This window comes from Chamaea fasciata, unplaced genomic scaffold, assembly GCF_029207755.1.
Source record: "Chamaea fasciata isolate MVZ Bird 193981 ecotype frontalis unplaced genomic scaffold, bChaFas1.0.hap1 SCAF_8, whole genome shotgun sequence".
NCBI classification, from domain to species: Eukaryota; Metazoa; Chordata; class Aves; order Passeriformes; family Sylviidae; genus Chamaea; species Chamaea fasciata.
Window position 1 is genome coordinate 33,314,707 of NW_027094093.1, and position 23,360 is coordinate 33,338,066.

At 39.2% G+C, this 23,360-nt stretch overlaps 1 protein-coding gene across 1 annotated transcript in view; it reads left to right on the top strand.

Annotated features, from left to right (window-relative positions):
- Positions 1-23,360, top strand: part of THSD7B (thrombospondin type 1 domain containing 7B) — a 241,849-nt gene that overhangs the window by 125,036 nt on the left and 93,453 nt on the right. The window contains exon 12 of the mRNA XM_066190387.1: positions 21,230-21,424. Coding sequence (XP_066046484.1) covers positions 21,230-21,424 — 195 coding nt within the window. The remainder of the gene's footprint in view (positions 1-21,229; positions 21,425-23,360) is intronic.

The following is a 23,360-nucleotide window of genomic DNA, read 5'->3' on the forward strand; positions in this document are numbered from 1 at the left end:
ATTGCCTTTCCAGAAAGAAGAGCCTTGGTCTGTTATCAGCCATGTCTGCCCAGGATTTCAGCAACACTTTACAGTTATAGTTACTCTGCATCATATTGCAAATTCGCTAAGATGTGTTGTGTTGTTTCCCTCTTGTCACTGATAATGCACTGATAATACAAAGAGTACTACGGTGGCAAGAAACAACCAAAGCAGAATTGATTCACTATTTTTTTTTTTGATAATCTGATTTCTTTCCTTGAAAAGGCAGTGAGCTAGAGGTCAGGCAATGAGGTAAGTGAAAAGCAGCACAGATAATGTTCTCTTAACTTCAGGAAGACATGGACTCCAGTCCCAAGTGTACTACAGAAGTATGACCTAGAGAAATGCAGGGCGAGGTGGTTGTGCAGCTTGTTGAAAAAACCCATTCCAAGCTCTGTTATCAGCTTTTTGCTGTCAGCCAGGAAGGCTGTTTCAGATAGCTTCTGATCAGATCCTGACAGCTTCCCACGGGGCACATGCACCCTGGACTGTCATCAGTGCTGTCACTAACAGTGTGGATGATGAACTAGAGAGCACATCTGTAACACATCTGGGTAGCTGCAAATTGTGAGTACTTGGAAGGGCAGACCAGAAGTACATGTTGGATAGATTTAAGCATGCTCTGAAATCACAAAAGTGAAATTTTCGTTGAGGAAAAAAACCCGTCAAATGCAGCACTTGCACTCTTAGAAAGGTGAGCAGCAATACTCTAGAGGAAAGTCTGGAATTCAGACTTATATCAGTGGCATGATCCTGTTGTAAAAAAGCACTCATCACAGAATCATTGCTTACGTTTTCCTTCTTATCTCCAAGTTCCTGAAATTTATTCTTCTGTTTCATAAAACAAAATGTATTTAACAGCCATAACACCTTTGGCCACTATAAGTAATGACAGACAATTGAGGTCAGATAAAAACACCAAAACTTTCTCTTGAGTAATTCCAATTCCTGCTTTGCCAATAGATTCAGAATAGATTAGGAACCTTTTTTTTTTAATACCCGAATTTCATTAACAGAAAAATATTAAGTATTTAGGAGTCTACCTCTGCTGAATAGCACTGAACAAATTAAAATCTCTTGAGCTTAATGGAACTTTACCCTTGGTTTTGCATTAAAAACTAATCTTCATTCTTGGTGAGCTGTGTATATCTCCACACAGGAGATGGAGAGAATGATCACTGCAGTATGGATGTGGGATTACATGAGTCCAGATTGTTTGTGTCAGATTTCTATCAGTTTACCTAGAAGCTTTGGTCTGTTTTTAACTGTAGATTTGATAATAGATTTGCTTCATGCAGAAACGTGTGGCAGTGTTTCACAAAGGGGGAAACAAGGAAAAATTGTGGAGGAGTCAAAAATGCCATACTAGTATCATACATACATATATGTCATGGAATGAGGAGGATACCCTCTCCCAGAGAGATTTTCCATGGGATTAATTTCAGTTTTGTAGCATTAGAATTGATTGGGAGCAGGAGGGGAGGGGAGAGTGTACAAATGAGGCTGTGTGAGGTATAGTGGATCAATTTCTCTGAGCACTTCAGCTGCCTTTGATATTCCTGTAATTTAATTTATGAGAAATAAAATCACCTGTTTTCACAGAAGTCATCCTAGGCCAATTTCTTAAAGCCTGGTGCTGTAGCAGAGGTGTCTATGCAAATGTGCACAGCTGGAATCTGCAGCTGGGCACTGCAGTAGGGCATGGAAATTTGTCTTCATATTGTATTACGTCCCGCTGATCTTCCAGGTAATGTGTTCCCCTAGACCAATTTTTCTTTCTTTGGGTGAAGTTGATAGGACAAGGGGAAGAAAGATTGATACTGGTTTGCCAGTGACAGGTTGTTCACAGAAGAGTGATGGTGGACTGCCGTCCTGTTTTTAATGGGGGATGTCAACAGGCATCAGAGGACACTTAAAACTATATTTCAGCCTGGGTCTGCCCAGCTTCCACCTCAGGTAGAGCTGCTCTAAGAGTATTTCATAGGCAGGAGGAGAATTGGCATGACGTTACTTTATAGATGTGAACTAATAGCAGGAGAGACTCCAAGTCATTTCTGTCACTGTAGCCTTATGCCAGCAACATAAAAATTGAGGAGACTCTTAGAGAATTTGTCCTGACAGCAATCTACAGTGCAGCATTTTATCTAAAGGCAACTCAATGATCTGTAGACTTTCTGTAAAATAAAGATGATGAAGACTACATCAGATAAATTCCATGTATTTGATTTCCTTCAAAACCAGGGCAGTATATTCCACTCTGTAGAAGGGAATAAGCAGACTCTCTAGCTTAACTATATACTGTTCCTATCTGATAAACAAAACAAATATCAGCCTCTTAGTACCACTCAGAGCATTTGTTTTCTGAGGGAAAGGAATAAAAAGCCTTAATCAAGTAGAACTGTCTTTTGAAGCCAGAAGGCACGGACCCTGAAAATGCATGCCAAGGGCATGTACCAACAGTGGGATTGTTAAAAGATCAAAATAATGAGAAGTAAAGCAGAGGGACATCAAAGCTTGCCAGGCTATGTATTGCTGCCTTGATTAGGAGGAAGGAGGGAAGAAGGGGGGGAAAAGGGTTTTAGATCAATAGGAAGTGGCCCGGTCACCTCAGACAGCACCATCCAAATGTGTACAATTTACAGGAATTGCTGGAGCATCTCAGTCATAAAAGTCCCACAGGATCTGACAGTGCTCACACCATATTTAACAGGCACAGAGGGAGAGAGTTGAGATTGTCTTATCTGAAGGAAACTCCTTTTTAAAATGTAAGGGTAGATAGATTTTCATTTTGTCTTTCATCCCTCTGATTAAGTTCAGCTCTCTTTGGTCCTCCCAAGATTTCTTTTATCTAGTGTGGAGTCTGTATGATCTAAGCAGCTATCGTTGGCGAAAGTCGTTTTTGGGGTCCTTTTTTAAATGATGGATTGTCATTAAACAGAGTATAGTAGATGAAAGAGGTCCAAGGAGATCCAAACTGTGCTGAGACTTACTCAGGAGGATGAAAGGCATAATGAGAGACGTAATGAAGAGCAATCTCTCCCTCAAACTGGAGACAGGCCCTTCCAATTATGACTTGTTTTTACCACTAGCTTCCAGTGATTTAAAATCCTTGTTATGAGCAGTTGATTCAGACTTTGCACACTAATCTTGAGAAATTTGTATTCTGTGAACAGTTGGTCTGGGTGGTGACACGTCATGGTTTGTGCAGAGGAGGTTGCAGACTAGAGCAGAAATCTCTTCTGTGGCCATGGGTGGTTGTAAGCAGACCTGTTCACACGGTCTTCTGTGTTCTCTTTATCAGAAATATGGGAGCCGTTTCATCCTAAAACTCTGTGTTCTTCACTTAGAACCTGAAACACAAGAGTTTCTAATCCTTGGTATTTTAAATGAGCTCTTGTAAGTGTTGCTGGTTTTGTGTGTGTGTCTGGTATACCTCAGTTCAATGGGGTAACCCTGCAGTGAGCAAACTCTTCTAGTTTCTTGATGATTTTCAATTTAATTGAGTCGTCCTTTGTTCTTGAGGCATTCGTGTCCTGGTTGGTCTCCTTTTTTGTTTGCTGTTTTATATAACATTTTCACATCCCTCTTGTTCACCTCTCCATGTGGAGGCAGGTTCATTCAGTACTGATTTAGATCTACTTTTGCTTCTATAAAATTTTAATTTCCTGTGTGTCACAGTTGTGCTGTTTATAACTCCAAAGACAATTCACGCCAAAGCCACTGTAGTTCGTAGGGAAATTGTTAAATATTCATCTGAGCCGAGCAGGATAAGATCCAGGTTTTCTTGAAAATGGCCTTAAGGAGAACCTTTCTTTAAACAGACATTTTAAATAGGAAAGCTTGAAGCATGACCAAAAATAAGCCAGTTTATTAAAAAGCTTTTATACCCTTAGTTACCAGGAAAACACCAGAGATGTTACTCTCACAGTCTTTACCCAAGTAACCTCTTTCTTGTCCTTAATGGTCACAGTCAAGTGGATTATCAGCTTGTGAGACATTCCAGGGCCATTAGTTGGAAGGATGAAGACCAGTTGTTTATTCTTACAGTATGGTAGAACCAAAGGAGTTTAATTTGAGAAATGGACAGCACTGGGTTGAAATGCTGATCCTGCTCAAATCAATGAAACATTCAAGGGCTCTGTCAATTGTTTGTTCTTCCACATCTTACCTCCTGGGGAAAAAAAAACCAAAACAACAAACCCAAACAAGCAAACAACCTCCCCCCCCAAAAAAAAACCCCCTAAACAAAAACCCAAACCAACAAACAGAAAAACAAATCAACAAACAAACCCAACTGCTGGTGAAAGGAAAACTGAGATGTTGAAAGGAATGCAGAGTTTGATTTAAGCATATATTGTTCATTGTCAGACTCCCGAGGTTTGACCTGTCTGGGGAGTTTCCTTCAGAGGAACGTGATGAAAGTTTCAGTTTGCATTTTCTTTTTCTGCATTACTTAGAAAGCACTTCTTAATGGAGATTATTGAGTAAAGTTTCTTTCAGTAATTAAGAACTAAATACTTACCATAGATATTAGCATCCTAAATAGCGGAACTCATCAATATGGCTTACCATAAATCTTCAAGCACAAGATTTTTTTAAGAAGTGTCATGCCACAAAGGAATAAAAGGAGTCCTGATGTCATGTTTGTTGACTGGGAATTTGTATATTAATGTTACTCCAATTGCTTTATGTCTGCAGTAGATGTTTTAGACACGAGTTTTCAATTTCAGAATAAATTAATAACCTTGAATCAAACTGTCTTTCAAAATTCCCAGCATCTCTCTTTCAAACAGGTGCACCAAAGTGACAGAAGAGTAACTGGAAGTGACAGGGACGCTTTATGAAATGCTTGCACTTGTGAGAATACAGCAGGTGCCTGTGAACTGGTCAATATTACATTTGCTTTGGGTGTCCAGTGGTGCTCTTTTGTGCTTGCACTGTTTCTAAATATGTTCAGAAGTATTAAAAATTCTGAGTGGTGTGTTTAGCACTTTCTAAACCGAGTCTGATGATTGCAGTAGTAATACTTCGAAACATTTTTCCTCTTGGAAACAACCCTTCTCCACTTCCCTGATCGTCATCAATTTGCTTCTGGAAAGACTCAGGAGAAAATTCCGTCCTCTTTATTTATAATAAATCAAGTGAAGCTTCATCCAAAAAATTGGAATTCCCCTGGAATAAAATTACTACACAAGAAAAAGCCATCTCTATACCTTGATGGCAATAGATAGTAATGAAAAATATGTCACCTTCTAACAAAGATTTTTCTAAAGTCAATTTTTTTCCAGGCAGCTGCTGGTTTTGCCAGGTGCTTGCATCATTTATTAAAGGATTGCTGATATTGGCTTTGTGAAATAAGGAAAGTTTTGAATAATGTATTCTGGTATTTGATAGACTTCTCCTGAAGAAGGGTATTTTGTAGTGTTAAATGTGGATCTTGGATGTGAAGCCTTGTAGCAAATGTTACTTTTCACTGCTTTTCTGATCAATTCAGGTCAGTACTATTGTTTCTTTTTGACAGTGCACTGAAGTTTCAGCCCTGCAATCATATATTTGTTTTCTTTGATGTGCCCCAAGCTGATTGAAATTTCTCCGAGTTCTCTCTTTCCTACTGTCTTTTAGATATGAACTTTCTGTATCTTAGTTTTTATCCCGGTCTTTGTGTAGGCAGAGGAAGTGCCTGAACTCGAGCTATGCAGTGTGAGGGGGTCATTCCAACCCATTAAAATGTAATAGGCTTGTCCAAGGCCATCTCCTAGAGCCTGTGTTTAATTCAGGGTGAAGAAGATCAGCACAGCGTCGGGGGATGCGGGACGTGCCGGGGCAATTGGGACATGTGGCCTTCCACAGCCACTGCCCTCGCTGACCACGGGCCTTTGCTGCTGTTTATTTATTCCTTGTGCTCCCGGAGGGAATCTTCATAATAGGCACTTAACAGCTTTTGAGAAAATCAAGCATAAATGGGCCTACAGAAGTGAGTAGCTACTGCAGACATGAGCTCTTGAGGGCGTTTGGGGGATTGTCTCTTCTGTTGCATTCTAACCCCCAGAACGTGGGATGTGTTCACAGACATTCCCTGTTCAGGGCACCGTGGAGAATTTGTGGGACAACATCAGAGCTGCCCTGTTTGTGATGAGTTGCCTTGACCAGTAGGTGCTTTTTCAGTACCTTCTTGAAATGTTTACTTAGTGGAGCACACAAAAAGCAGTGCAGAGCTCAGTCCTGTGAGATGGGATGGGTTTTGTGTGAGCCACGTTGCTGATGTAGTTACATGTGAGCAAACCTCCAGACAAACAGGGACAAATTTGTGCTTTAAGATAAATAGATACCTTCAGTGCCTGGTTTCATGGAGTATAAATTTTCCTGTAACCTAAGCACAACTGCTGATAATAATTAACTTGTGTGATGTGTGAAAGGAAGAGCTACATCAGCCCTATGGAATGGTGAGATGGATTGTTTCCTCTCTGTTCATCACAGTGATTAATTGTAGCGTTTATAGGAAGATGGCTGCTTTTTAGTAATTTTTGGGTTTAGATTATATACCTTGCCCCTTTTTAAAGCTCATTTAAATGTTAATACTCTGCAAATCTGATATAAAAGCATAAACTTTGTAATTTTAAATGCTTTGATGAGAAACAGGGCAAAATGTGTCTGCTCAAATGGTCTTATCTGAAGCCTTTCAAAGACGCCTGTTTTTCCTTATTAGATGAATTTCACAGGTAACTGTAAATACTGGAGGCAACCATGAAAGAGATTTAGAAGGATTATGGAGTTTCATTTGACCCTAATTGCTGGTGTTTCCAAGGGGCAGACTTAATAATAATGACACATATTAGCAGCTTGCAGTCGGTTCTGTGGTTTTGCAAGTATTACATTTTTACTATCAATGAAATAATCACCTAATGTGTTTCCAGAAGTTAAATACACTTAGTTCTTGGGCTGTATTTGAATAAAATTTGATTATATGCTTTGTGGAATGTAAATGTTCAGGCTTGCAGTGGAATAAGTGATGGATACACGAGTACAGCTGTCAAATAGTTTGATGAGGGGAGCCCAATGATCCTGTTGTATTTTCTCCCAGTGCAGTCTTCGTCATCTTCCATTACTTGCAAATGAGTTAATGTGTTCCACAAATGGAATTCAGCCACAGGTTTTTATTGGTGTTGAGTTTGCACAGTCAGAATGGCAGAAGCAAAAGAAATGATGTGTGGAGAGGCTTTATTGAGCAGAAGTCTGAAACTTGGGTAAAGTTGCAGGAGGAGTGAACAGAATTTAGCTTACTATTTAAAAATCTTTCAACGTTGCTCAAATCATACTGATTAAATGATAAACAAAGTACTTTCTTGAAATCTCAGTTAACTGGCATAAACACCCTGATTGAATTGTGCTGCAAACAGAACACTATGAAGGAAAATGTCTTTTCACCAGTTAGAGTTTTATCTTCTTTTTTTTTTTTAAGGTTTCTTATTAAAAATTTCATCTCAGGGTTTTCTCAGAAGATAAACTAGACTCAACAAAGAAGCTAATGCAAAAATAAGCTATTGCAGTGGCATCAATGAACAGATACAAGTGGCAAATAAGCAATTTGCAGATAGAGAGTCAACATCCCATGAAATGTTTATAAAGGTAATATTTAAGATCTCATAAAATCAAATTGTATTCAGATACAATAACAAAAGTCAGTAATAAAACAGTGGTGAATAGTCAGAGATTATCATAAAGCAAAAGGCTCTATTCCATTTCAGAGGTTTTCTTTAGTGCTAAGCCTTCTATGTGTTTTTATGTCAGCTCCACCCAATCTTCACTTACCCAGTTACTCGTGGTTAGAGTGTGCACATCCGAATCAAACTGCTGGAGGCATGTGCTTTTTGATGCAACATAATTTAATTACTAAGGAAGTCATTTAGGATTCACGGTGCTGAGCATTTTTAGGATTTTTGTCCTCAAGGAAACAAACTATTTTTAAAATAAGGCCATTGTTCTTTTTGTTTCACTGTGTCCTTCAACCTAATACAGAAAGAAAGTTGGTATGTATATTTTTTTCCCTTCTTTTGGTACAGCTGCCCCCTGTTGGATGATTATTGTTCCAGTGGTTTTGTGCAAATCACTAGGCTGATGTTCACCTCTGCCACATCAAGATCGGTTTCTCTAAGTTTGCTAGACCCAGGATTCATTAGAACAGACACTTTTGAAGTAGCTGGTTTATCCCTGATAGCCCTTTCCCTGTAAGGAAATCCACTCCCAGCAGTGCAGCTGTCCTGGGCTGTGGAGAGCCTGGGCTAGGTCTTGTGGGGTTGGTTGGCAGAGTGGAGGGTGTTTGGTTTTTGCCCGGAAATTTGCAGGAGGATCCTTTGTTACCTTTAATGCCTGTTGCTAATTCTGATTTTGCATGCTTGTGCTGCAGCCTTCTGCTAATCCACAGGAACCTGACCTAATTTTCACCTTTTTTGTTGTTGTTGTAGTTCCAAGGGCAGTGAATAGCTTTTGACTGAGCTCAGCTGATCTCACATACTCCAGATTATTCCCATTGTGGTTGTGCTCATTCCTCTCTCATAGGAGAGCTTTCTCTTTGGCTTTTCTCTTTTTTTTTCTGAGCTGCACCTTCCTTCAGTTTTCCCTGCCAGCCCAGCTTTCCAGCGTGCCTTACTTAGTTTTAATGCAAATACGTTTATATAAATGTATTTGTTTACCTGCCCATCCCAGCTGTTCCCCATTGGTTCCTGCTCATGGCTTATGCTCTATGCTGAGTGGAATTTACTCTGTCTCCACCCTGGCAGACCAAATTTTACCTGTCATTCTCTGTAAACTGTTTCAAAGATGGAAAAGATGTAAAATTTAAAAATAAGATGCATTTACCATCGTTTACATGCCATTACAGAAGTGCTGTACCTCCTTATGTTACTCTTCCAGTCACATGAATTCACCTCTGAAAGATTGGCTACAAAAGGGTTTCACCCCAAAATATATGTTAATGTGATAACTGTGTAAGCATTTTCAGTCTGTTTTTAGGCAAATATATTCATTTTGTGACACCTTAGTTATCTAAGATGAACTGTGATGCCAAGATGATGGAGGAGCCATCATCACAATTTGGGAGAGGGATTTAGGTGTCTCACCTGGCGCTGCCTCTGTATTTCACAGTGTGGGTGCATTTGGCAACCTGACAAAAATCAGCTCCCACTTTTTTATTTCCTCATGTGAGTTACTCTGAGAAGAGTTAATACTGGTGACTGTTGTTTGCTGTTTATTCTGTGTTTTCGTAGGTGTAGCAGATTTTAGGTTGATAAAGAATAATTTGGTTTTGGGAGGTGATTCTATATAATGTGTTTGTTTGAGGTTGTTGCTGAAAACTCACACTGTGGCTGTAATGGAAAGTGAATTAAACTGCATTTTAAACATATACAATAGAAAGGTAGATAAGCATTTGAAGCATTAGAGAATTAAATATTTCTTCACTTATTCACAATCTTTGCTCATCCTTTTGCTATGAGAGAACTATCAATCTTACATCTTTTAACTTAGATGTAACCTGTGTCCTTACTTCCAGTGAACACTTATGTTTTTTAGAATAATTTTATATAACATTGTGGAACAAGCTGTTACACTGGACAGTGTAGGATACAAGAATCTATTCAAAGCACCATATGAATCTCAGGGGGTTTTGTGTATTTACTGTGTTGGAAAACATGGGAGTTTCATCAAGACTTCTCATTTATTGATAGACACATCAGTGTTGATAGCTCATCTTTTTTTCCTTTTATTAGAAAAAGCTGCGTTTGCTAAGTTGAGTAGAGAAAGAGAAAGAAAATACATCCTGTGTATAGAGTTTTTATAAGTACACAATTCTCATCACTCCCAGGAGATAATGTGGTTTGGGGATGGGTTTTTTAAACTTCACTGTATTTTTACAGTAGTACAAGTACCTAGGACAGTGGGTTAATAGTTAAAATGGCCATTTTTTTGCATTCCTTTATTATTTTGAACAACTAGAAAAAAAATTTTTTGTTCATCTTGATGTAACTACCAATAGTACTTTTCAATCCCTTTTCTTTACCATTACACAAAGTCCAAATTTGTATATGTTAACCATACACCTTCAATATGTGGTATTTAATTTAATTTACATGGAAGGCTGTGAGGATGTCTTTGGTTCACACATCTAATGCTTTATGAGTCAAACAAGTAATTCAAGCTCTGTAGTCACAGTGCTACGTAATGACTGGGACATAATTTTTGAATTGACAGTCAACATATATTAAATCAGATCACCCATTTGAAACAGTTGTATTTCATAAACTGTAGCTGACAGTTTATTATCTTATCTGTGAGAATTCCTTTCTTCCTTCATCTTGCCTGAAAACCAATACCCACACAACTGAACTTTTGGTAGAAGTCAAGGTCACAGCTTTGGAATAAAGTTATATATGGGAATTGCCTGTCTTCATATTGAAAAGGTGAGTAAATCAAAAGTACTGATATGGTAATCTGCAGCGTGTTCTCTTGCATTATATTGAAACAGAATGATAAGAAGTTTGCTTGACTTTTAAAAACTGGTCTTGGTGCAACTTTCTTCAGAAAGCATCTTAATTAACTCATTTAAAAATGCCTTAAAAATAAGTTTAAAAAATCAAGAATGGCAGTAAATTGTAATGTGTGTGTATCTATCTATCTATCTATCTATATCTGTATATATATCTTGATGCCAGATCACACAACTTTTTTGGAATGACAGGAGTCAGGAGCTTGAGGATGTGATCCTTTCAGGGTGGAAGAGGTGTGCTTGGAGATGAGCAGGGGGCTGTTGATGCTCCCAGCCTGTCAGGCTACAGTTCCCATTCAGATTCTTTGTTCTTTTTCTGTGTTTCATCCTTCCCACTGCTGGGTTTTTCACTGAAATTTTGAACTGTGGGCAAAATTATTTTCAAACACTGGCTCTTGTTCAATTCCTTCTTACCCCGTGTTTTTTTTTTTTCTTGTTTTGTTTTTTGTTTTTTGTTTATTTTTTGGGGGGGGGACACATCAGTGAGATCTGCTGATGTGAGGTGAAGAGTCAGCGAAATAAAAATCAAAGTTGCCTCCGAGGATCTTCCTCTTCCTTATTTGTTAATTCAAACTTCCCAGCTTAATCAATGTCTCTTTTTTTTTCCTTGTTGGCACTGACCTTATAGGCCTGAATGAAGGCAATGTTTTTCATTGCTTCTAGGATGTTTTTGCCACATTGTTCATTAATTCACAGTGAAGAACTCATATTATACACACACACCATCTCCAGACTTCGCCATTAGTGCTGCCTTGATCTGTTGAAAAGTAGTGTTACATTCAACAAGATTTTTTGGGGGGATGGTGGGGAAGAAAAACATATCTTAAATTGCAAGTTTGTTTTTTTTTTTTTTTTCTGAAATGAATTATGCATTATTCCAAGTAAGTGAATACCGTGGATGAAATATTGGCATTTAATAATGTAATGCCAGAACCTCCTGGCATAAAGTTCAGTAGCTAGACCAATATTTAAACTGTTGAGCAACGTTATTGCTCTACTAAACCTCATCACTTCACATTTCTCTCTGCAAGACCTACTATTGCCTCAGGCTGTAAATGGAAGATGAGATTTTATTATAAGTCTCCTGGATTAGGTACACAGGAACCACACTGGTTGACATTGGCTTTGATATATACGAGCAAAAGTTTATATAGTCATTTTTACTGCATTTCCATTCTAAAAGTTAATTAACTGATAAGATATAACCCTGGAGCGTGGGCCTTCAGACAGGGCAAGACAAAGGTTTAGAGAGAAATTGAGACAAAGGTCTGATGCAATGAATGATGGAGGAAAGGCAAAATGCCAGTGCAGTAGCTCAGAGAACGTCTCACTTCTGTGTAGCTGTACAATCTGAATTTATTTGCCTGTGCCATGTCAAACTTGCTCATAGAAACAAATTGCTATGAATTCCTGCTATGCTGTATTTATACTTTCATTATAGCAACAGCAAGAGTTGGTCTCCCAAGTACAGCATATTTGTATGGAAAGTTCCCTTTCCTCTGGGCTTCTGATGAATTAAAAAGCTGCTGTTTACTGTTTCTTTGAAATACACACTTAAAATTCCAAATATCAGTTCTCGCTTCTGAAAAGGAAGTGTGATGTGAATCTTGATGGATTTTCAAAGTATTGAGGTAGTTTTGCATTGAGTTTTATTTCCTAAATAACTTATTCTAAAATAGAAGAAATAATTGCCACTTTGGGAAATTTTGGAAGTCGCTCTTGGTTAAGTTCCCTTGGTTTTAAGAGTTGTGGTAGTGCTGGGCATGATTGGAGATAGACTTTGTTCCCTCTGCAGGGAAGGGTCAGATGTTCCTCTGGGCTTCGTGTCACTGAGGCAGCTCCAGGTGTGGGTGGCTGATGTGCTCCACAGGGATGCCCTCCCTGCCTGGCTGGGTCCTGCCTCTCACAGGGCGGCACAGCCCCTGCTGCTGTGTGTGGGCAGGGCTGTGAGGGATAATTCTGCTCTTACACGAGGTGGGAGCTGATGATAATTCCCTGTGGCTCAGCCGCTCTCAAATGGGCATGTGAGGTAAACGTGAGTCTGCTGTTGTTGCAGTGGCACAGTGTGAATAGCCGCCTCCACTTCTAGAAGATTTTATTCCAACTTAATTTCCAGAGATGACCTTCCCCTGCTTTAAGTGCTCCTCAATTTGAACCTCTGATCTCGTAACGACAGTTGGCAGAAACCTTCAGCATCAAGAGAGATTCACACAGAGAGCAATTTTATGGGAGAAACTGCTCTGAGCTCCAACAAAGATGAACAAAACTTCACAGGTGAAAAGAGGGTATAAGCTGAGAGTCTAACTGGTGATTTATTATAGCCGAGATTAAAATGATTTGTACTGGAAAGACTGTAATAAAAGAAAATGCAGCATAGTGCAGTGTCCCAGCCTGTGGTTGCCTGGAATGAAGATTACCAATACCAATATTCCTTCAGCAGGATGGAAACTATTTCTGGGTCTGATGCAATTTATGTTCTGTTGTGTTAATTTTTTTTTATTGTATTTGATTGCTCTTTTCAGTTAAGTAAACCATCAATTATACAATCTGAACCAATGATAAAGGAATCATGATAGAGAACGTTCTGTGTCCAAATGTTGTATCTGCTGTTCATGAATGATCCTATTGTGATTAGTCACTGTTTGGATTTGTAATTTCTTTAGAAACAAATGCTTGCAAACAAATGCTTTATTTGTAGAAGAATCATTAAATAGAAAATATAATAGGATCCGTTGTTTTCCTGTTGAAATAATTGTGAGTTTTCCCATTGTTTCAGCAAGAACACAATCTGCTTGATAACCTCCCCCCGCAGTTATAGCAATTTAGTGCAAATTTGAGTAGCAGCAGCCAAATAAGAAATGTTTCTCTTTTCTTATGCCTGTGAGAAAGGAAGAGAAGATCACTGCATGAAAATCACAATGTCCTGTAAGATATCTCCTTTTGCATCTTCTCTGATCTTCTGCCTTGTTTTTAAGAGACTAGAAGGAAACAACAAATAGTCCCTTTAGATCTGTTAGCTTCAAAAGAGTAGTGAAAAGGAATGTACTGGCAGTGAGAATGGTCTGAGCAGCAAACCTAAGGGAAGATGGATGGAATTATTTTTATTATTTTTAAGAAGCAAAGCTATTAGATCTGCTTCATTCACACACAAAAAAGTTCATTTAGCATGAGCCAGGGGAAATACCGCTCCTAATACTTATGGAAATCAGGGTCTTTTGTATGCCCAGTTTAGAAATACAGCCTTCTTGGACTGTTAGTCTCTTCTGGGGGATTTGGGTGTCTTTTTTAGTTTTGTTTTGTCTTATATTTTTTTTTTTCCCTGCCAAAGAATGGGTGCCCTGACATAGGGTATCCAAAAAACACTTTTCCCCTGCACAGTAGGAATGTTTGGGAAAAAGTAGGGAAAGCTATTCTGGATGGATAATTTATATATTATGTATGTATGTATGGAACTCCCACACATCAGAGTGTGACTTTGCTCTTACTGGGATTCCAGTCTGCGTACTTAGTTTTCCCACTGGGTAAATCTCCTGAAAACCCTCAAACATTTCATTTTTCCAGGCTGTGGGAGGGAAATTTTTCACAATCTCTTTCTGCCTCTCTTACATTTAATCTAAGTACAGTGTCTTTACTGTACTTAGACTGTGCTGACCCTTGAATCTCAAGTCCAGTATCTTTATTTTTCTCTCACGAGGTGGACAATATTGTATGATTGCTGAAAGATACTTAATTTAGATAACATGAATTATTTGAGTATGTGTTTTTATTAGCTTCAGTCAAAGTAATTTCAGTTGCATTATCAGTTTTAGACTGGAGATGAGTAGCCAGACTTCAGACCTCAAAGCATTTAGTATTCTTATCTGTTTTTTATGGTAGAAAAGTGATAGTTAGAGTGAAAAGTTTTATGCAGGACCATATATACAAAACCCATTGGTATTTCAGAAAACTTTGAGAGCGGTTTCCATGAGGAGAATATAGATTAGGGTAAGTTGAAAAGCTGTTGAAGGGCCTGTGTGTGTCCCAGTAGCTTTAGGTGCTGGTCCCTGAGCGAGGGGGCAAGAGCAATGTGAGTTTTGAATACCAAAATGGGAAGAGCTGGAGAATGGGGAGCTGAGGAGGAAAGGTGGACTCAAGTCTTGCGGTGTTTGCCTTGAACCATCGTATTTTAAATCTCATGTTGGGGATCTTGTGAATATGTGGGTGTGTTAGTGTTTTGTTCTGGATTTAGTATCTCTGCTTCACTGCAGAGGAAGTCAGTGCTTGCTTAATCAGCGAAGTCATTTTCCTACTGGAGTTACTAGAAATACTGTAATGTTGTGTTTGTTTTCCATTTTCTCTCTCTCTAGTGTTATTTGGCATGTTTGATTCTCTGTGATTAGTGTCATCTCAATGCGTGTATTTATAGCAGGATGGCTTAGTCGTATTTTCAAGTTGTGCAATAAATAATTCATCTTAAATATAACTTGATGATAGGCACTACAAAGAAATTGAACTCAAGTAATTTTGGTAATTGTGGGCCACAGAAGGAGGAAAAAAATTAACATGTTTTTGTATTTTATGTTTTCTGAAAGGGGCATAATTTTTATGATTAATCATCTAATTCACTTCCATTGATTTTCTTTTTAATAGAAAATGAAAGTAAAAGCAATTCAAAACCTATAATAATGCTAGGGGGAAAAGGAAAAAATTGTGAAAGATTCTTTAGACTGATTGCATAATATAGAAGCACTCAGATTGCAGTTATTCTCTGGACAAAGTAAATTTGAAACATTAAAGGCTCATATTATTTTGCCTTCCTGGCCAGGCAGTGCGAACCACGTAGAATAAGAAAATGTTGTTTGAAAATAGTGCTCAACATTAATATATCAGTCCTGTGTTCTGCATTCAGTGTGTGGGTGGGAGGAGGAATGGGCTTTACAGCAATGTACTTCTCTCCTGCTCCTCCTCAAACAGTGGGCAGTTTTGGTTCCCAGATGAGGAAAAATAAAACCTCAAATCACACGGCTTGGCAAAATTGACATGTGCAGCTCAGCTCTTACAGCAATTCAGATCCTGTATTCCAAACCAAATAATTTATCACCTCATCCATGAGTATCGAAGGAAAATTGCACTCTGAGGAGTTCTTTTAGATGGAACAGAGGTGACTCCAGTTGGAGGCGTTAAATGGTTCTGGAGGTGCCCTCCCACCTTGCTGGCCCTCAACTGCAGCTGGGACTCCTTCTGAGGCTTCTGTGCCTACATTAACCCCATGCCCATCTTACTGTGGAAGGGCTGCAGAGAGAAACCAGCCTAAAGAGCAGCTACAGCATGGACCTTTAGCTTGAGAAAGGTGTTCACAGTTTTGCATGCTGTTTTTCCCTCCCTTCCAATTCCATCTCAAACTTCTCCCCTTTCCCATTACAATCTCTTCTCCTTGCTAATGCTCTGCACCCAACTTTTCTGCCCATTTCTTCCCTGACCCCTTTTCATGCAAATCATTTCAGTTGCTTTCCTTTATCTTTTCAGTTGGTATTTGCCATCTTTATTGCATGCCAAGCTCATCCCGGGCTCCCCTTGTTTGTTTATAGAGCCTGTTGGTTGGGATCTGTGTTTATTCAGTGCGCTGTTTGCTCCGTGGCATTTGTCAGCCCTTTAGCACTGCTGTCAATATCATTAATAATTACAAAAATGGGGAACTGGTGACCTCAGAGACAGTTTTCCTGCTGAAAAACTAGTTGTCCCAGCTCTTCCTCAGTTATTTGTACGAGATTTGTGTCTGTGATGTCCTTCCTGGCATAATTTGGGTTTTTTTTCCCTCAGACTTTTAATGGTTATCTTATGGTGTGTTTCTGTAAGTGCAGACTTTTGGACACAGTTCATGGCAGGGAGTGCTGTTGCATCCAAGGGGGCTGCCACAGGGATGGAGTTAACTGTATATTTATGTCCTTATAGAATCAGGACTTTAAATTTCAACCTGAGTCTCAGCAGAGCTTTATCTTATGTCTTCTATTATGTCTGCTTCTGGCCTGCTATAATGAGGGGTTGCATTAACATACCAATAATAGTGTAAATGTTCCACCTGGGATTCTGAAGAAACTTGTTGTAAGTATGAAGAAGCATCAGTATAGAAAATAAATGAGGTCATCATGAGTCGTGGGACTGTACTTAGAGTGAGCAAGTGTAGACTCTTATAGATATTTTATTCTTTAATTTTCTAATATATTATCCCTTAACTTCTTTTTCACTTACCTTAAACTTCTTTTTCATTATTTTCACTTACGAGTAGTAATATGTGTAAGAAATGATGTGTTATCTCATTACATTGAGGGATACCAAGAATAACTATGCAGCAGAAGTGAGTATTTTTCTGAACAAGAGGGTAAACAGCTATATTAAAATAATTTCTTTGACTTTACGTGCTGCCTTTGATTTTTCAACCGTTCTTAGAATTTGAAGACAGGGAAGATTATGACCTTATTTTGCCTACACCTCTTGCCATTAAAGCTGTTGTCTAGCCTCATAGCTCATCCTATTGTTCCTGTACTAATTCCAGTCATTTGATTTGCACTATTGCATAGCTTTAGTTTTAGTGTTTGGCCTGAGTGTACCTTCCTGGAATTATCAGTCATTGTTTTCAGATGTTCCAATGGCATTTAATTCCAGAGTTTTGAAAACACTAATTTACTTTTCTCAAATTGAAAGTGCCGTGGTACAATATAATTTTACTGGTTCGTAGTTGATGCTCTGTCTTTAGCTATCTGTTGGAATCCATTTTTAAAGGAGAATTGATTGTAACTTTGGTAAATGAATGTGATTACAGAGGCTGTCTGTAATTGGATTTTTACTTAAGAGGAATTAAATTTATGTTATGCTTCCTTATTGGAGGCAATGCTGTGCCTATAATATTTCATTCTCAATACAATTCCTTTTGTTGGGATCGTCTCCAATGCTCTTTAAGTCAGGCATGAGCACCTGGGAGCACCTGAGTTCCCTCAGTTTGATGCTGACACACTTCTCTGGTGACGATGTTGCATCATCCAAGGATGCCTTTAGTGCCTCTGCAGTCTGACAGTGTACAAACATTTGATTTCACCATCTAAAAGTTTATAGGAGAAGTGTCTGTTATTTACTTTCAATTTAGGAGAAATGTAGTTACAGAATGTAGCTCCCATATGCTTGTGTGTGCCATATGCTGAGATGCTGGCACACAGACACGCTCCTGTGGGTGGGAATGCAAAGCCAGAAGACAGAGACTGTCACACTGAATATCCCCTTAGCAGTCCTCGCTCAGTCTCTTGGAGGGGCCCTGTGGCTGCGGAAAGGGAAATTTGCTCCCCAAGCTCTACATTTAACACTTGACTTAAGCCTTGAACCAAAGCAGTTGCATCTGCAGCTATTTTCATTGCTCATATTAATCGCTTCGCAGGTGCATCCACACAGTCTGCTAAACAATTCCAGCCTTTCCCTGAAAAAAAAGGTTTCTTTTATAAGCCTCTTATACCTGGCTACCTTTCCGTTTAATTCGTGACCTCATGTTTATCATTACAAGAGAAAGTGGTTTGGTTTTTATTTTTTTTTGTGACAGCAGTTCTTTTTATATCAGTGGAACTGCATTAAAATGTCATCCCACAGTTTGGCCCCAAGTGTTTAATTCCAGTTTGGTGGGGTTGACTGGATGTAATAAAAAAGAATAGTGGTAGTTCAGAAGGAAATCCTGCATTTCCTCTCTTCATGGGAATCAATATTATAATTTGAAAGCCTTTATCTGGCAGTGTCCTATTATTAGCTGGTTTATTCATATGTTTTTGTCCATTTTAAATGCTGCAGGGATGGTGGAAATCACACATTATGCCTAGGAGGGATTTTTACTCTGATTTTTTTTCTCAGTGCATAGGACTGCAAATGGACTGCATTTGCTCTCTGAGGGTATCCCACTTGAAAAAACAAAAGAGATGTTGACATAGCAGAAATAGCTTTGTGGTATGAGTTTATTTAAAACCATTGTGACAGAACTGAGGATTAAGGGGAAATATTTTTTATGCAGCGTAAACCACATACGAGCCAAACCAATCAGTAGTTTGAAACCACTGAGGATAAATAATTTTACTTTCCTGAAGGTTCACCGAAAACAAATTTCTCTCATTCTCTTTCCAGAAGTGCTTGTATATGAAAATATTTTTCTCTTAGAAGTTAAAGCTGAGTAAACTGGGAAGTTTGCAGGAAGCAGAAATGAGGAGATTGGTTCCTGATGGAGCCATTGGAGTTGGGTCCATCATCTCTGCTGCTTTCTGCCTGCCCCTTCCCAGTCTGTCAGAATGCCCTAATGGGCTTTTGCTTTATATTTTCATTTATTTTAGCAGTTCATGCAGCTCACCTCAAGCCAGGTTTTAAGCATGAACAAGAATCACAGGAGATCCTCTTCTTCCCCTCCTTTAGGTGTTAGGTCTCTTACCAGAGTATCCATTAAATATTATTTTCAACCCCTTCTTGTCTCCGTGCTTATATGTACCTAATCCACTATATTAGTTGTTATTTTAATTTAACTTTCCTCTCTCGTGTTTCCATTGTCAGTCATTTCTTTAAGCTCCACAATCTCTGTCAAATATTTGCCCTGATTTCATACGTCCTGATATATCTGTCTATCTGCCCATCTATTCTAGCATCCAAATAGGCTCAGTGAACTCGATGAGTTATTTGAATGCTTAAAATTGTGACATTTGTGCAGCAGATCGGGCGGTTGGGTAATAACTGATCACAGCAGTGGGGTGTCTGGTTTAACATCGATACCTAGACTTCCATCACTCGTAGTGACATCATTAATAAATGTCAGGAATGAGCTGTGCCTTTCTGCCAGCTCCCAGTGAACATTGCAGCCGGGTGGTTTGCCCTGCAGTCACGCTTGCTGCTGCGTGGGGCTGGCAGTGCAGGACCACGTTCGTGTCCCTGCCAGGCCATGCTGAGGAGATGCTCTGCATCCCCTTGGCCACAGCTGGCGTGGTCACAGCTGTGTTGCCAAACCTGGGGTGTCCTTGCTGAAGGCAGTGAGGCTGCACAGACCTTGGGCACCAGAGTGTGTCACTTGTTTAACCTTGGTGAGGAGGGCAATTACACCGTGTCCCCTCGCAGAGCAGTGCCCTCTGTCCTGTGATTGAGGATGGGGAGGGCTCCCACTCTGATGGTGGGAGCTGGGAGCTGGAAAGGGTCACAGGATTGGAAGTGAAAGGCAAGGATCAGCAATTTAGAGGTGGTTATTAATATGCTGATTTGCTGTCACTTGAGTCTAAAGAGACTTTTAACAATTGCTTGCCTTTTGCATGCTCTTCAAAATGCTGATTTTTTTTCCCACAGAATCTAATTACATTTTAATAAGGTGTTTTTTTTATTTCCAGGTGATTGCCAAGCCATTCCTTTCTCCCATACAGTCGTGTAGTTAAAACCCCAAAAATCATGTGTATTCATTGCAGAGTTACACCCCAGTAAATCTTTTAACTGTAAGAAAACAGAGTTCTTTTTACTTTTCTTTTCATGCACTCTTACATTAAATGCTGGCAACAAGGCAAATATATGCAGCCTCAAACATCTGAATTATTTAGCAATTGTCATAAAATAATATCACAGGTTGTTAAAGTTAAATAATAAAATCTGGATTAGATAATTTCATCCCTAGTAGCTTTATGATACAATGTGTGGACTTGCCTAGAATCAGAGAGCTCAACATGACTAAATTCTCACGGCCAAATTCAGTTCATTACTCTCTCCCTGAGTTTATTACCTTAATCAAGTCATGACCTACCTTTGCTTTGTTTAACCTACACTGGAGGATATAAATAGCCTCTAATCTTGGAGGTTTTGTGAGAATTAATTATTATTAATGAAATGAAAGACTCCATGATGTGCAGGCTATTTTTATTTATTATAATTACTTACTATTAATTCACTGAATTTAGCAGGTTTTATCCTAGGCTTCCTGTGACTCAGATTCATACATTAAATACTTTTGTTCTCTGTCATGGCTATACAGTACCAATATCCACTGTGAAAAATTAATTATTAGTTCTGAAAAAGGACAACAGACAAAGTGGAAGAGTGTTAGAGGTATCACAATATTTAGGGAGCTCAAGACAGAGGAGCCAGACCTGGTGCTTACACCTCACTGCAAGAAGCGTTTAGCTGTAGCATCTACTCAGTCATTCCCTTCATCTGAAATTTGGAAAAAATGACAGTTTTGGAGAAGGAAGCTTTCTTTTATAGTTTTTAGGAGCGTTTTTTACCTCTTTAAAGCAGTTTCAATTCCATGAGTAGCAAGTGCATCACGCCTTGTGAATCCTGGCCTGGACGAAATATGTTTTCTGGCACGTGGCCACAGTGTTACCTGTTTTTTTGCTTGGTTATACAATGTATCGTTGGCTAAAGTGTCCCCACAAGCTTTAAAATAACTGCCTCCTTGAGAATACTGAGTTTAGATAATCATTAGATAACACACTGGTCAAATAAGAACGTGTCTTTACGGTTTTGTGAAGCTTCCAGCACATCACTGAGTGACAAATGAGCAATGCCCTAAAACCAAATCAGCTTTATTCTGTTAATCCAGGGGGGTGAATCTTGCATAAAACACCAGGACTGACTGCCCAGAGTGCAATACTATGTGTATATATGAGAACATAAAGATTTCTGTGCCATTGCTTGCAGCTGTGACGTGCCTGTCGGAGCAGGGTGGCTCTGCCGCCGTCGGTGACTGCGTGCGGTGGGCAGGAGCGATGCCAGCCCTCGTCCAGGAGTGCCTCATTCCCTGCAAGGATGACTGCACTTTCACCCCCTGGTCTAAATTCACAGCCTGCTCCTCTGACTGTGACACAACCAGGAGCAGGAGGCGGTCACTCACAGGTATAATCTTTGACAATATTTGTCTGATTGGGAATAACGCCTCTGGAGTGTTGGAGTGGTGGGAAAGTCCAGTTACCATCTTTAATTGGTTTTTGATCTAGCACTGATCATTGCTAGCCTTATACACATTCCAGGACAAGAGCAGTGCAGAAAAACTCGCTGGTGGAAAGGTTTTGGACATAAACCAACCAGGCTTTGTGCAGGTTTATCTGACCTAATCTGGGGATCGTGCAGAAAATACATGTACAAGAGTACAAATCAGTGTGATTTTCTGGAGGAAGTTTAAAACTGGGAGTTTTGTGCTCAGCAGTATGCCCCAGTTCAACAGGGCAAATTAATACCATGAAAAAAGGAAACCCAGTACCATTAGAACAGCTTTGTTTGATCTTTTACATGTATTCATTAAACTCACCGGTTCAAACCAAGTTTTCCATGCTTGCTGTCGAGGTTTGTTATTATGTTATTTGAATGCTGACCAAACTGAAAAGCTTTAAAAGTCCTTAACTTGAATAGTTTGGAACTGCATGTTTTGCTGGGAGTTGTCTTCCCCCACATGCATACTTAAATCAAATAAAAACGAATTACACTGTTCTTACAGGGTTTATAAGAAATTTGCTGTCATTGTTCTTCTCAACACAGGTTTTTTCATGTTCCTGTGTTGTGTTTGAGAGCTAATATGTACCTGGCTTGAGTTTGCTCCTTCAATAGAGGTGAAACTTCAAAGATTTTGACTGTGGACTGGAGTGCTAAAGTTGCTGTAAGAATATCTGCTGAGATAAAAGCTGGGATCTGAAGAGCAGCAAAATGTGGTGGCCCCCACTGCTCCTTCCTTCTAGACTCACTTGTCCTTGGCTGCATGGATGTCTTCTTACTCCATTTGTAACTGCTGCAATATTCTGTGTGTTTTACTAACTAACAATTACAGCATACATTTATACTGGTTTCAAGCTGCTGTTCATCAGTGTGGCTCATTAAAGGATAAAGATTCCTTTTTCACATAAAACCCCAGTATTATACAATGCTCTGTAGTTTCTGGCAATGAGTGTATTCAAAAGTGTTCTCTATACCATGCCTGTGTGTTTAAAGTAGGAGAAATGCTTGATCCCCAGCAAAATAAAAGGTGCCTGATCTTACAAAAAGTATGTAAAAAATAACGAATAATTACTTACAGGTAGTTTTAAATCTGATTTTTCTTTATGAATGTTGTGCAAGTTACAAAACAGTACAGCCCTACCTATCCCCATTCTTACTCTGTTCTGTATCAGATGGAGATCTGTTTCAAGTAAGTGGACCAAAAATGGTTTGTAATGCCCAGGTTTTGCTGCTTTGTCTCCTCACCTGCACTGTATTTGTGACCTACCACTACCAGTGTCTCCCCATCCAGCCTTGCTGGGTTCCATTTTTCCTGCCAGGGTGGAGCTTGTGGTCTCAGCCCATGCCCAGTGAAGGTGTCTTGAAAAGCAAGTGGTGAACATGCAGTGAGTGTCCCAGGTGGGGATGTGACAACACCCCAGAGAGCAGCAAGGAACAACCAAATCAGACTCTGGGTTTGGTTTGGCCCCTCTCAAAAGGGAAAGTCAGTGAGACAGTCGCCAACTTGTATTTGCATAAAAACTTCTTGAAAAATAGAGGTAGACAAAAGTCTTGAAAAAAATCTCATCCCCAGGAACTCATCCAAAGATTTAAGGAAAATGCCATTTTCAAAAGTATTTTTTGATGTTAAGAGTCCTTTATCCATTTGCATTTCACCTCTCTGTAAGTGTGCATGAATTGTACCTCTTGATCATCAACTGCGTGTGTCTATCCTCAAATGAATGCTTTGGCTTCATTATGAGAGTTCATTAATAATGTCATTTAGTGGAAATCTTCTAATTGTTTGCTAAGTATTTGCTTGCCCTCCACTCAATTTTTAATAGTATAATTCATTTTACTTTGT